Consider the following 13,480-nt stretch of genomic DNA (forward strand, 5'->3'; position numbering starts at 1 on the left):
TGGATTTTTTTTTCTTTCTCTAATAGTGTGGGACTGGTTTCCATTACTTTCTTGGCCTGCTTCAACTTTTGTTTGTTTGGAATCTATGGACATCTCTGGGTTGTGACAAATGCTAATTTTTTTGTGAAGCACAGAGAAATACAGCGGTAATGGCATCAATGACAACGCCCGCTTTTTCAATGAGAACCACTGGTTTTGATGCATATTCATCTCCATCATCAAGGTTCAGGCCCTCTTTGCAAGGTTCAAGCCCAGAGTTGATCTTCAGAGGTTCAGTGGTCTGAAGGCAGCAACTGGTGTCATCATGGAATCGGAATCTTCATTCTTAGGCAAGGAAAGTGGTGCTGCTCTTCTAGTTTCATCAAGATCATTAGAATGCAAACAAGCATGCGAACAATCTAGTTGTCTGCTGCCAAGAGCTTCGTCCTACAAGGTAGCTGTCCTGGGGGCTGCTGGAGGAATTGGGCAACCGCTAGCACTTCTGGTCAAGATGTCCCCGTTGGTGTCCTCATTGCATCTTTATGATGTTGCTAACGTTAAAGGAGTTGCTGCTGACCTTAGTCATTGCAATACTCCTTCTCGGGTCCTGGACTTTACAGGTCCTTCTGAGTTGGCTAATGCCTTGAAAGGTGTGGACGTTGTCGTGGTTCCAGCTGGAGTGCCAAGGAAGCCTGGCATGACACGTGATGATCTTTTCAATATCAATGCTGGTATTGTCAAAAGCTTAGTTGAGGCAGTGGCTGATAATTGTCCTGGTGCCTTCATTCACATTATCAGCAATCCAGTCAATTCCACCGTGCCAATTGCAGCTGAAGTTTTGAAACAGAAAGGCGTTTATGATCCAAAAAAGCTTTTTGGGGTTACCACCCTTGATGTTGTGAGAGCAAATACATTTGTTGCACAGAAGAAGAATCTGAGGCTGATTGATGTTGATGTACCAGTTGTTGGTGGGCATGCCGGCATTACTATATTACCATTACTGTCCAAAACAAAGCCATCAGTTAGTTTCACCGGTGAAGAGGTGGAGGATCTTACTGTGAGGATCCAAAATGCTGGAACTGAAGTTGTTGAGGCAAAAGCTGGTGCTGGTTCAGCTACTCTTTCCATGGCATATGCAGCAGCTAGATTTGTGGAATCTTCCCTCAGGGCCTTGGATGGTGATAGCGACGTGTATGAATGTTCTTATGTGCAGTCTGAGCTGTCGGAGCTTCCATTCTTTGCTTCAAGAGTCAAGCTGGGGAAGCAGGGTATCGAAGCCTTCATATCTGCAGATCTTCAAGGGCTGTCTGAGTATGAGCAGAAGGCCCTGGAAGCCTTGAAACCAGAACTGAAGGCAAGCATTGACAAGGGCATCGCCTTCGTGCATAAGCAGGCTACTACAGCTGCAGTTTGAGTTGTATCAAGCCTTCCTTTAATTAGAAGAATAACGGCAGCAGACGATTTGCCTCCAGGTGGGGCACTTGATTGCGGGGTTGCTGCCAAATTTTGTAGGAACGAGTCTTTTCAAGCAATTTGGTAGAGGAGAGTTTTGGATGAAAGTCGAAAACGTGTGCATGATTAGATGCTATAGAAATGTAACCAACCGGTGTCTGGTTTCTTGCAGTAATCAGATCCTTTGGCAGAATCATTTACGGAAACCAGGCTTTCATAGTCTCTATGGGAACCATGTTGCTTGGATTCGCAATCTTCCCAAGATTGTTTCATTGTACAATTCATATTAAACGCGTTCTGTTGTTGTGGATGGTGCATACTCCTTTATTCTAGTACTCTGAGCAGTTTTGGAATCGATCAAGGTGGTGTTCTGTTTTTATCAAGGCATTTAGGACTAGATCAAAGTATACATGATTTGTATCCGTATTGGCCCATATTCATATATTAATGGATCCAATAAAGTAGAATGGATCAATTTTTGACTATTATGAATATGGATCCAGGTTATATATTGTAGATTTGGAATATTGAAAGTTGGTCTTTCCATTTGGATTTTTGGGTAGGACCTTGCTAGCTTTTCCAAATTGGATCCATAAAATTAATAAATAGGATCCTTGTTTGGGTCCAACTACAAGGCAAATCCAATGAGGTGTCACGGATCAGCCTTTCAGTCCAAATTTAGCTTTCTAGGCTTTTCATTCTTTCTCCGACAAATGAATCATTGTCAGAATTTGACTTGCAGTCAGAACTGTACATGAGATTGAAATCTAGTCACCGAGTCGAACACAAACTTAGTGGTTGGGACTGGCTCACCCTTGTTAGTAAAAACTAATTAAGTTAATTAATTATCGATAATATCTTTTTCATTTAAAGATTTAAATTGGGTGGCAAGATGCATGCATCGCCTGTCGCAGCATTTGTATATTAAAATGCTTTTCAGTCTCTACAACAAGATCCCACGACCCACCTTTTCGAAACAGAGGCTGCTTGCTCTTGTGGTTGTCGATTGCTGAGGTTGCTCCATGCTCCGTTCTTTCTTGGCCCTTTAGCTTTTTACTTTAGTACGTTATTTTACTATTACTTTTTTTTTTTTATGATAGTACTTGTCACAGTTGATAAATATCTTTCAATAAAACATGTGGACATGGTCACATAATGTCAATCAATAATTGAATTCGCAAATTTTGTGTTGGCAAGTCTCAATATGGACCGTCAGTTTTAGTCTGTGCACGAGGAGCGGCTGTTGGGGATGTCACCACTGCATCATGCTCTCTCTCTCTCTCTCTACTATTATTATTCTTCATTCAGGATCTTTAACTTCGCTTCTTACTTTCTGCTTGAGCTTTCATGTAATCGCAAAACGGTGGGGCGGCCTCTGTTTCGTTGGTGAAGAAAGACAGTGGGCCGAACTAGTGGAATGCCCATCCACTAATTCTTCGAATTGTTGTTTTCTTGTGATTCCTTTTCCCTTGATCAATAATATTTAGTCGAGTGTTCATTATAACACGAGTCGGTTGAACGATTATTGCAAAATCTCTTGCCTTGTGACAAACGGGAAATGTGAAGTTGATACATCATATGGTTCCAAACGTACATGGATTAGAGTCCAATAGTAATGGCAGTTTCAGAGATATGATTATGATTCCTCTCTAAGGGGACTAATTGCATGTATTTAGAATTTCTTTTGAATGTTCTTCCATTAGATAGTAAGTGAAACAAATCTGAGTTCCTTTAGCTGACAGTTCCATAACCCTTTTCCCTTTGAACCAATTTGTTTTTTTCCTAAAGTAGTCAGTCACCTTGAGACTTTGGTGTGCTGTTGTATTCTTCACCACCCTCAGGCTCAGCATTCAGGCAAACTTGTCCAGCACCAATATTCATACTGCCGACAATGCACGTAAGAAAGAAGCGTGTTGAGGGTACTTCTATCTCTTGAAAACACAGCTTGGCTTCTAATTTTCTCAACTTATTATCCACCAAATAATGGCTGTCGTAAAGAAGCTGGCCCAAAGTGACCTCGTGAGGCCTTAGAGTTTGGAGCATCTTAATTTAGACAATTCCAACCGAAATTCACCCATTTAGGCAAAAAGATAAAAACCTACATAGACTTCTTGGGCCAAAAAAGATTGAAAACAAAACAAGGAAACGTATGCTTTCAAATTCTTAACATGAAAAATAAAATAAAACTGAAAACGTAGAAAATTTTTATTTTCAATATCCTTTCCAATCGAGAGTTAAGATGCAACAAGTTTCAGATCCTTATGATTTCAATTCTTTTTCAAAATCCTTTATTTATTTTGAAATATAGTTCAAAAGCTGCTTCTCTTTCTGTAGAAAGAGTGAATTCAAGTCCAGGCCTCAAAATTAACCTGGCAGGAGAAAAATGAAAAAGCTTGTCATTATAAAAACTGGGAAGTTCTTCGATGTCAATATTAAAGTTCAAGGCACAAAATGATTTCAATCTTTCTGACCAAACCTTGTTGGGTAATTTTTCAACTCAGCCAATCACTTTAGTAAGTAGAATATGCAAGGCTTAAGAAACATGCAGTACTCTTCTTGTAAGAGATGGATGGGAAAAGAGGAGATAAAAAGGCCCAAAAAATTGCTATGGCAATAAATGAAGTATCCAATCGGCCACCAATGTGCCCATATTAGAGGTGCACAAGCATTTCCCCTCCAAGTTGAGGGACGAGATATACGTGTGATTTGCTGGAGAATCCTGCAAATGAAGAGTATATCTTCAAATATGAATTTGTGCAAAATGAAAATGTATGAAAGGTTCACTTAGACAAAAAATGAATACCTGAGGAAGGATCGATTTGCAAGAGCTACAAAATTAAGGCAGGCAACCAACCCCATAAAGTGAAATTCAAGTGACAAGCTCAAGAGAAAACTACCACTCTCTGTACTACCATTAAGGTTAACGGTTAACCTGGACCTTTCTAGAAGAGGTACTTTCAAAAGGATTCTAGAATTTTTGAAATTGACTCATTTTGGTAAAGGGTTAAGCGCCACCAGCCTCATTGAAAAGAGGTGCTTTCAAAAATAAATTTCAAGTTCTTGGAAATTTGTACATCTAGAGTAAGGGCCTATATGAAGTTCACTTCCAACACAAATTCTTAAATTTTTGAAATTACACTCTTTCAGTTTATAAAATGTTAAGCTTGAGCTAGCCTTGCTCATCGAGAAGAGATATTTCGAAAAATCGTTCTCAATATTTGTCTATTCAACTGTATTGCCCCATATTGCAGGCACTTTTCGAGCCTATATCTTTATATTCTTGAGTTGTTTGTTATACGTTGTTACTGGTGGTAGCCAACTTTCTCGTGGATGGTAGGAGACTGGTACGGTTGGATGGAGCTCAAGACCAGCTCTCCAATGATATTGATTTGGCTAAAATTGGACTACGCATGGTGAAGAACCGGTTTATGAAAATCTGAGTCCCTTTGAGAATTCTAGAAAACTTAATTGTAATTTTTAAAATTTGGTAAGCTGTTTTTTTGTAAATGCAAAGTACTCTTGAGGAATTTAACTGCAAGATAGTCGGTGGATTAGTAAATTGGTTAATAAGCAGGATTAGAACAATTTAATAATGGATTAATACTGATTTAATTAATGAGATTAAAAACTAATTATACTACTATTGAGCTGGTCAGAGAAGAATGGTGAGAAAGAGAGTGGGAGAGGAAGATATATATATATATATATATATATATATATATATATATATATATATATATATATATATATATATATATAGAGAGAGAGAGAGAGAGAGAGAGAGAGAGAGAGAGAAAAGGGGGAAAACTCTAGCCATCTGGTAGGGGTCTATCTAGTACCATTGGGGAAATTTTTGGTAGTTTTTGACACCTTCGATTCGATCAAAATCATTGTTCAGTTCAGGTATGGTGTTCATGGGATTTTCAAGTTGTTGGCTGGCTGAAGAACGACCAACTCATCTTGTCTTTTAATGATACTGTGCATGCTCATGTCATTGGATTGAATACCTCATATGGCTTATGGAAGACTCTCATATAGTGTTTCGCAGCCCATTCTCGATCAAAGAACATGCAGTTAAAAGAGCAATTACATGTTCTTAAGAAGGGTACTTTATCTACTGATGAATATAAAAGGCCAAGATGTTGGCTCACCAGCTTGCTAAGGCTGGCAAACCTGTCGATGATGAAGACTTGATAATGCACCTCTTAAGAGGCCGCCCGCTAGAATATGGACCATTTAAAGCACTGTTACAACTTATGTGAATCCTATATCTCTAGCTGAATTGAACGGACTGCTTCTTATTCAAGAAACACAAATCAAAGATCAAAAGGATGCATCAAGTGGTGGTATGGTGCAGCCCTTGGCTAATGTTACATAATATAAAACTGAAGTTAAAGAGGTTTACTTTTGTCAAGGTTCATATAGTCGAGGAGGCAATAACTTTAATCGTGGCTGTGGACGAGGAAGAGGTAGGTGGCCATACTGACTACAACAAGCCTAGAGTCGTTTGCCGCTACTGTGACAAGCCAGGACACTCTACCAACACTTGCTTCAAATCACTGGCAATATTAATTCCCAAAATCAAACAGGAAGTGAAGCTACTGTCTATCATTCTTTTCCTCTGCATATAATGGATGGAAACGGCTGGATCCCAGACTTTGGGGCAAGCCACCAAATAACAAATATATTGGAGAATCTATCCTTGCATGAGTCCTACGTAGGTTTTGATTTAGTCAAAATGGGTAATGGCTTAGGAGTTCCTCTCAAGGACATTGGTAAGGCTCTCTTCAAAGTCTCTAAATATTATATTTCTTTGCAAAATATCTTACATGTTGTCAACATAGTTCACACTTTATTGTCGGTTAATAGATTTTTCAACGAGGATAAAGATGTTTTTGAATTTCATCATGATAACTATGTGGTTAAGGATCAGCTCACAACAAGAGAGATTCTTAGGGGGACAAGTCATGCAAGGCTCTACCGGATCAACTTGCTGACGCCGGTAGACATTGAGAAACACAAGAAGTTGGTGCTTTATGAGGAGCATGTTCCCTTGGAATGATGGCATGAGAGACTAGGTCATCCTAATTTTGAAGTTGTTAGAGATATGATTCATAAGTTTGAACTTATGAAGTATTGTTTGGGAGGCCACCTAATTGCACATCTCTCTGTGTCTTTGGTTGTATTATATACTCGTGCCTTCAACCCACTAGAAAGACGAGCTAGAATTTAAATTTTAAACAATGTGTCCTCCTTGGGTATTCTAATGTCCATAAGGGTTTCATCTGTTTTCAAATGAAACTAAGAAATATATAGTTAATCAAAATGTAATTTTTAATGAGACCCAACTTTTGCTCATACCCAGTCAGCCAAAAACCCATTGAAACCCCTAAAGCCACACTGGTTTCTATTCCATTACCTTTATCAACACCCATTGAACCCGACATTTACCAAGGCACTCCCTCGCCGAGCCTTGAAGGGTCAAAACCTGAACCTAATGAGACCATTTCATCCTCTTGTAAACAGCCCACTATACGACGTCTTCGTATGCACCAAATGGTCACACGATCCCAAGATGGGACTCATCGACCAAATGTGTACTAGTCGACTTTGTATCCTATTCCTCTTGCCCTCAATTCCAAAGTCGATGACCTAAGACCCAAAACCTATAACCAGGCTGCCCAACATGCTCACTGGAGTGACCCCATGAAAAAAGCAGTTGAGGCTCTCTGCAGTAATGGAACTTGGATGCTTGTCTCTTCTCTTTCAGATCAACCCCATCAATGGTTGCAAGTGGGTTTACAAAGTAAAGCACAATATACAGGTTCAAGGCAATACTATCAAACTGATGGGGTCAACTACTTCGACACATAGTAGTAAAATCCACAACCATTTGCACAGAGCTTTCTCTTGCCATCTCTCATGATTGGATGATTAAACAATTAGATGTTAACAATGCTTTCTTGAATAGTGTCTTGACAAAACCAGTCTTCATGGCACAACCACCAGTATGAAGATGAGCATCACCCTGGTGCGTTTGTAGTTTACAAAATGCTTTTATATGGACTGAAACGGACTCCTGGAGCCTGGCATCAAGAGTTGAATTGTGCTCTCATTCAAGTGGATTGCAAATGGCCACCACAGACATTTCATAATTTGTTCTTAATGGGGGCAATTTAAGATCTATATGACAATATATGTAGATGACATCCGGACATCCAATTCTTTATGTAACGTCTGATCAATACACTCAACAAGGAATTTGCTCTCAAGGATCTAAGGCCTCTCCACTATTTTCTCAGAGTCCAAGCTATTCAGTCTTCACACAGCTTATTCTTAATGCAGTATAAATATTCTTTTGAGATGAGCAAAAATTGTTGGGGTTAAGCCTATCTCCACTCCCACGTCAACAACCACAGCATTAACTAAGGTGGGCGCTCATTTTCTGGACACCACACAATATAGGCAAACAGTGGGTGCACTTCAATATTTCTCTCTCTCTCTCTCTCTCTCTCAATCTTGCCTTTGCTGTTAATAAGGCCCGCCAATTTATGCAAGCACCGACACTTGACCATTGGATTGCAGTCGAGCGCATTCTCTGCTACCTAAAGGGTACCTTGCAGTATGGTCTTCTCCTTCCCAAGTTCAAATGGGAGCTAAATGCCTATTCTGATTGAGACTGGGCCGTTGCTCTGATGATCGAAAATCTACTGGAGCCTATACAATTTATCTCGGACCTAATTAGATCGTTTGGAGTTCCAAAAGCAACCTATTGTTTTTTGTTCATTTACAGAGGCTGAATATAGGGCTGTTGCCAACAATGCTGCTGAACTTCTCTAATTATGATCTCTTCTTGGGGAACTTGGAATTCAAATCACTTGTGCTTCAGTCATTTGGTGTGACAATGTGAGCGCTACATGCTTGTCTGCCAATTCCATTCTACTCCAGAAAAGCAAACATATTGAGATCGATTCACTCTTTGTTTGAGATCATGTTACAAGGGGAAAATTATTGGTTCAGCATCTTCCTTCCTCTCACCAGCTCACCAATTTTGTAAATAAACCTCTTGCTGAATTACAAAATTGACAAATGCAAAAAGCTGAGTACAAAACTATAGTAGACATTGAATGCAAAATAGTTTGGCCAAAAGCACTGTTGGCAGATTTCCAGTTGTTGTTCCTCATCCAATCACCTTGTTTAATGATAACAAATCTACTATACAAATTTCAGCGAATCCTGTTTGGAATGTACACACCAAGCATGTCAAAATCAACTGTCACCTGGTGTGTAATGTGGTTACAACTGGAATGATTAATATTTAGCATGTTCCGTCACACTTGTAGTTGGTGGATATATTTACCAAGTCTTTAAATAAGGATCAATTTGCATTCTCAAATCCAAACTGAGTGTAGGTGATCTCACCCTCCAGTTCAAGGAGGGGGTGTTAAAGCCTAAAATTAGAAGAATCCGGATACTTTGGCTTCAAATATTTTCTTTCTTATGAGGCATATATCAATTCTGTTGCAGATATGTTCCCACGCGGTGGGGATTTGAGTGCACAAAAAAGGATTTTCACCATTGATTTTTCTTGTGATTTTTTGGTAATTATTATAATAAAGGGAACAATAAGCTTCTCTTGCCATAATTCTGCCCTAATCCTGAGTCATTGAATAGATACCTCTCATTTTTAATGAAAGAAAAGGACGATTTTCTTATGCGTATACATCGGTTTTTTAAAATTTGCTGGTGTGTCTCTGTTTTACGCCTAAGCTGCTGCCTGTTTTTCCTTTGCTCTGCTACTTTTCTCAGGAGCTGCCTCTGCTTGCAAAAGCAACTAGCTATAAAAGCTAATTTCACTCGCAACGAAGGCAAAAATTGCGTCAGTTGTAGCTTTAACTGAAAACGACAATTATGTATGGAGATATCTAATCGATGGAGAAAACTGATGGAGGCATTAATCGATGGAGCTCTTGGAAGTCACAACAATCGAAAGCCCAGCCTCTAAAAAGAGTAAATTCTGGGCTGTTTCCGTCTCCCACGCGAAATATCCCAACTTGATACATAAATGCATTTTTGACTCCATGAAGTCGCTCTCTGTCTCTGTCTCTGTCTCTGTCTCTGTCTCTCGACTTGTCCTGCTCTGTTTCCTGCGTACTTCTCCAGTTCTGCAGTAACATTTTGGCTTTTCAGATTTTCGTTTTGAGCTGTTCCTCTGTTTTTCCTTGATCCCGAGACTTAAAATTGTCTGGTTTCACAAGAAAAAACGTTTTCATTTTAACTAGAAAGTAAAGAATAACCACCAAGAGAATGACAAAATAATGTCGTGATATACATACATCGTTTAAGTGATTTCTTCGACATCCCAGAAGAGAAAACACGATTTTCCGAACTTACACGGAATTAATTTCCGAAATGCTATTCTTAAGTTAACCAAACCAGAGAAAACAGAGCTGCATTTATTGAGTGGGCAAGCTCAGAGGGTTGAGTAAAACAGATTTCAACATAATTTAGCAGAGAGCGGCGGTCCACAGAGGCAGCGGTTGTGCATATAGGACGAACTATCGAACTTCTGCATGTTCCCACCTTGGGGGATCCTCCCGCACAGCCTGTTGTAGCTCACGTTGAACTGCTGCAGGTTAGCGAGGCTCGTAATTTCCGTGGGGATGCTTCCCCCTATCATGTTATGTGAGAAATCCAAGATCTGCAAGCCGGACGGGAAGGTGACACCGGTCAGGTCGAAATCGAAGAGATTCCGGGAGAGAATCAAGGTGCTCAGTGACTTGGATCGATTGTTGAAGAGGTGAGATGGGTCGCCGACTAGCAGATTCCTATCGAGATCGATGGTGGAGAAATCGACACGGCCAAGAGACTTGGGTATGGGGCCGGAAAGGCTATTGTGAGAGAGGAAGATCGAAGGGTTGGCGCCTCGGAACTGGCCGAAGGACTCGGGTATGGGACCGGTCAGCTTGTTGCGGTCCAAATGCAGCCATGTGAGACTGGGAAGATCAGCAAGGGTTGGGGGAATGGAGCCACTGAACTGGTTGTAGGACAGGTCCAAACCCCCCAGGTTGGTCAGTCGATTCAACCAACTTGGTATGGGGCCGGAGACGTTCGTCCAGGTGATGCGAAAGTAGGTGAGCTTGGTGAGGCTGGCGAAGGATGGTGGGATTCCTCCATGAAGATTCGGCATCTTATGGATGCTGAGAAACTGCAAATTGGGGAACTTGGCGATGGCTGCCGGAATCGGGCCATTAAAGTCATCGCCGAAGAGGCTGAAGCTCGTCACGCTGCTGGTGTTTGGATTGCACTGGATCATGCTGAATAGGTGGCAGCAGTCACCGGTGAAGGTCGTCCGGTTGAGGGCGGCGAAGATCTCGTTCACAACCTGCGCATCTTCGGGAAGGCATCGCCACCTGGAAGCAGAGGCGACGGTGATGGAGAGGGAGAACAAAAGGAAGACGAAAAGGCGAGGCATTTCCAAACTCCCTTGTTGCAGACTGCTCAGCTCGTGGATGAAGGTAGACCAGAAGCTACTCCCCACTTTATAATCTCCGTCTCTGTCTCTCTGGCGCCCGCTTTCGACAAAATTTTCTAAAGGCGGCCAGCTTACGCGCTTCATTAATGGATCCCATTTTCGTTTTCCTTGAAATTGAGCTCATGACATGCGGAAGTAAAGGTGAGTAACGCTGGGCAACGGGTCCATCTAAAAAACAGCACTGAGTTGACTCGATCCGGTAACTTACCGAGTCCGCCTTAGTTGGCCCGACGAAGCGCGATTCAATTTAATACATTTTTTAAATATTATTTTATTTTTAAATAATATACATTTTGTTATGATTAATTATATTATTTTATATTTAAAAGTATATATTTTATTTTAATCCGACCAAACCCGCTCAGTGCCGGGTCGACCTTGAGCTACAGTGACGGTCCGATGCCATCGGTATGTCTCCTCTCCCGGCCCACATGTTCTCAAAACAGGGCCACAGCTGTTAAAGATTTCTTTTGCTTGCTCGTGATATTTGACTCCCCACCACACCGCCTGTCTCGACGTACACGGTTTTCTTTTTCCGAGAGACCACAAAATGGCGGGCAGAGAATCTCAACCGCTCATCGTCAGGATGCAGGAATTTTTTCCGTTTGTTTGTCTCCACTCCACAACCATGCATTTATGGGGTTCAAATTTCTGTCCAATGAGCACCAAAGTTTAAATTTTAAACTTCAAGGGAAGTCTCTATAAATCAATAAGTAAAAATTAAAGGAGGTATTTATACATAAAGAAGGCAATTTATGTGGGGGCGGTTACTTAATTTTGTGGGTTCTATCAAAGTTGTATGAATTATGTTACAGAGTTTTGAGGGTTCGTTGTTGAGGATAAACTCAGAATGGAGAATACATGACAGAACTGCCCTTTCTAAAACATGAAGATCAGAGCCGCCGCCTCTGGTTTGGCATGGATGGATTCAAACTCAAATTCACTGTAGTTCAAGTAGCTCGTATGTTAAGTTCCATTTTGGATCGGAATTCAAACTTTATTAACACGAACTAGATGTGATAATTTCCGTATGAACATGAGAGGGGTAACCTACAGGCCGAGTTTGAGCCAAGCTGGGTCAGCCCAAGATAGCCTAGTTTCTCAATATCTACAGTTCGAGCTGGCTCAAACTTGATTCAAAGCTTGAGCTAAGAAGCTCGAACTCTCGATCCAAGATTTGGCTTGAGCTTGGGTAGCCATTTATTAAAAAACTTTTATTTAACCAATAAGTGACAAGGGGATGAGAATAGTGAACCCACTTTTTGCTACGCATACGGTTGCCCGCTGAAACAATTGCCTCTGTTGACAATGAGGTGAACCATCTTTTTACATATATTATTTCCGTGAGCTTAAACAAGTTCAAACCCATTTGAGCCTACCTTGCTCAAGCTCGACTAGCTTACTTCATTATCTACATTTTCCCGTCTCCAACCCAACCCATTTGTTGAAGAAGTTGAGCTTAGCCGAATGAGTTCAAATCAAGCCCAAGCTACACTCATTGAACACTCCTACTAATTAGCCATTGCATATATCTGAAAAATGAAGAAAAGGGTTTTTAAGATGTTTTGGGAAAACATTAACCAACACTAATACTGAAGATGTAATGCGTTCAGGGCAAGCATCAGCCATGGCCCATAGTACCCTTCAAAATGCAATCTTTGTTAGCCTCTAAAAGAGGATCACTGCTAGCTAAGAACATTCTACTGAAAGGGCTGAACATGATAAATTACACTGCTAAGCAATCTTTGACAAATTTTCATAGAAGCAAACTACATTTTTCAGAATTTTCATAGGGACAAAATTAAAATTTTTAAAACTTTTAAACTGTAAGTTCTTTTTTGTATGTCTGTGTGTGTGTGTGTGGGGGTGGGAGGATTTCTATGGCCCCTAAATGCCCCCCACTGGCCGCTCTGTCCCCTTCTCTAAAAATAGTTGAAACTGAGGGCAAAGATGACACTTTTGGCACTATGAAACATCTGAGATCAAATTTAGAATATTGGCAAAGGTCAACCATAAGATACAAAAAGCCCTCATATGGAAGCTGGCAATCCATCATAACAAAAAAGAATATGGCACGTCAAACAAACTATAACTAGAAGTTAAGTTGAGATATTTTATAGAGTACACCACCTACAAAATCAAAAAAATATCATGCATCATTTTCTATATCAGAATGTAGTATTATGCAAGGGAATTAAGCACTACAAAAAAGACACTCATCGCATGGCCGATGAGCATATAAAGCAAAGCCAGCAGCACCAATGTCATTAAGTGCAATGAAGCAATGTGAAGCGTTGAGCCAAACGTGATGTGAGGCTTAAGCTTCAAAGCTTTGATACATAAGCTTCAAGATCAAAATGATAAAAGATATAACACCATAAAAATAAAAAAAACGACTAAAATAACAAATAGATATATTAACGACAAAAAGTACACAAAATAGATATGATTTGGATATATAAAATCAGTTTTAAGCAAGGCAACCACCATGATATTACGAAAACTTACAACTGC

The 13,480-nt window shown here is 40.3% G+C and overlaps 2 protein-coding genes and 1 long non-coding RNA gene across 5 annotated transcripts in view; 2 read left to right on the forward strand and 1 right to left on the reverse strand.

The window, feature by feature from the left end:
- The window catches only part of LOC116256811 (malate dehydrogenase, chloroplastic-like), a 25,836-nt gene extending 24,044 nt beyond the window's left edge, over positions 1 to 1,792 (forward strand). For 2 of the 3 annotated variants that reach the window (XM_050078505.1, XM_050078507.1), the window contains exon 2: positions 135 to 1,792. In XM_050078505.1, coding sequence (XP_049934462.1) covers positions 305 to 1,393 — 1,089 coding nt within the window. In that variant the 5' untranslated portion in view covers positions 135 to 304 and the 3' untranslated portion in view covers positions 1,394 to 1,792. Of the gene's footprint in view, positions 1 to 129 lie in introns of all 3 variants that reach the window. The other variant, XM_050078506.1, reaches the window with a different exon arrangement.
- Positions 1 to 13,480, forward strand: part of LOC126410188 (uncharacterized) — a 32,747-nt gene that overhangs the window by 3,251 nt on the left and 16,016 nt on the right. The window lies entirely within an intron of this gene.
- LOC116256809 (polygalacturonase inhibitor-like) lies at positions 9,740 to 11,065 on the reverse strand. The gene has a single exon (XM_031633300.2). It carries the CDS (start codon positions 11,048 to 11,050, stop codon positions 9,929 to 9,931), a length of 1,122 nt encoding a protein of 373 aa, XP_031489160.1. The 5' UTR covers positions 11,051 to 11,065; the 3' UTR covers positions 9,740 to 9,928.

The sequence above is a fragment of the Nymphaea colorata genome, chromosome 6 (assembly GCF_008831285.2).
Source record: "Nymphaea colorata isolate Beijing-Zhang1983 chromosome 6, ASM883128v2, whole genome shotgun sequence".
NCBI classification, from domain to species: Eukaryota; Viridiplantae; Streptophyta; class Magnoliopsida; order Nymphaeales; family Nymphaeaceae; genus Nymphaea; species Nymphaea colorata.

Coding starts and splice junctions, on each gene's coding strand:
- LOC116256809 (XM_031633300.2), bottom strand. CDS start 11,050: ATGAAGCGCGTAAGCTGGCCGCCTTTAGAAAATTTTGTCGAAAGCGGG.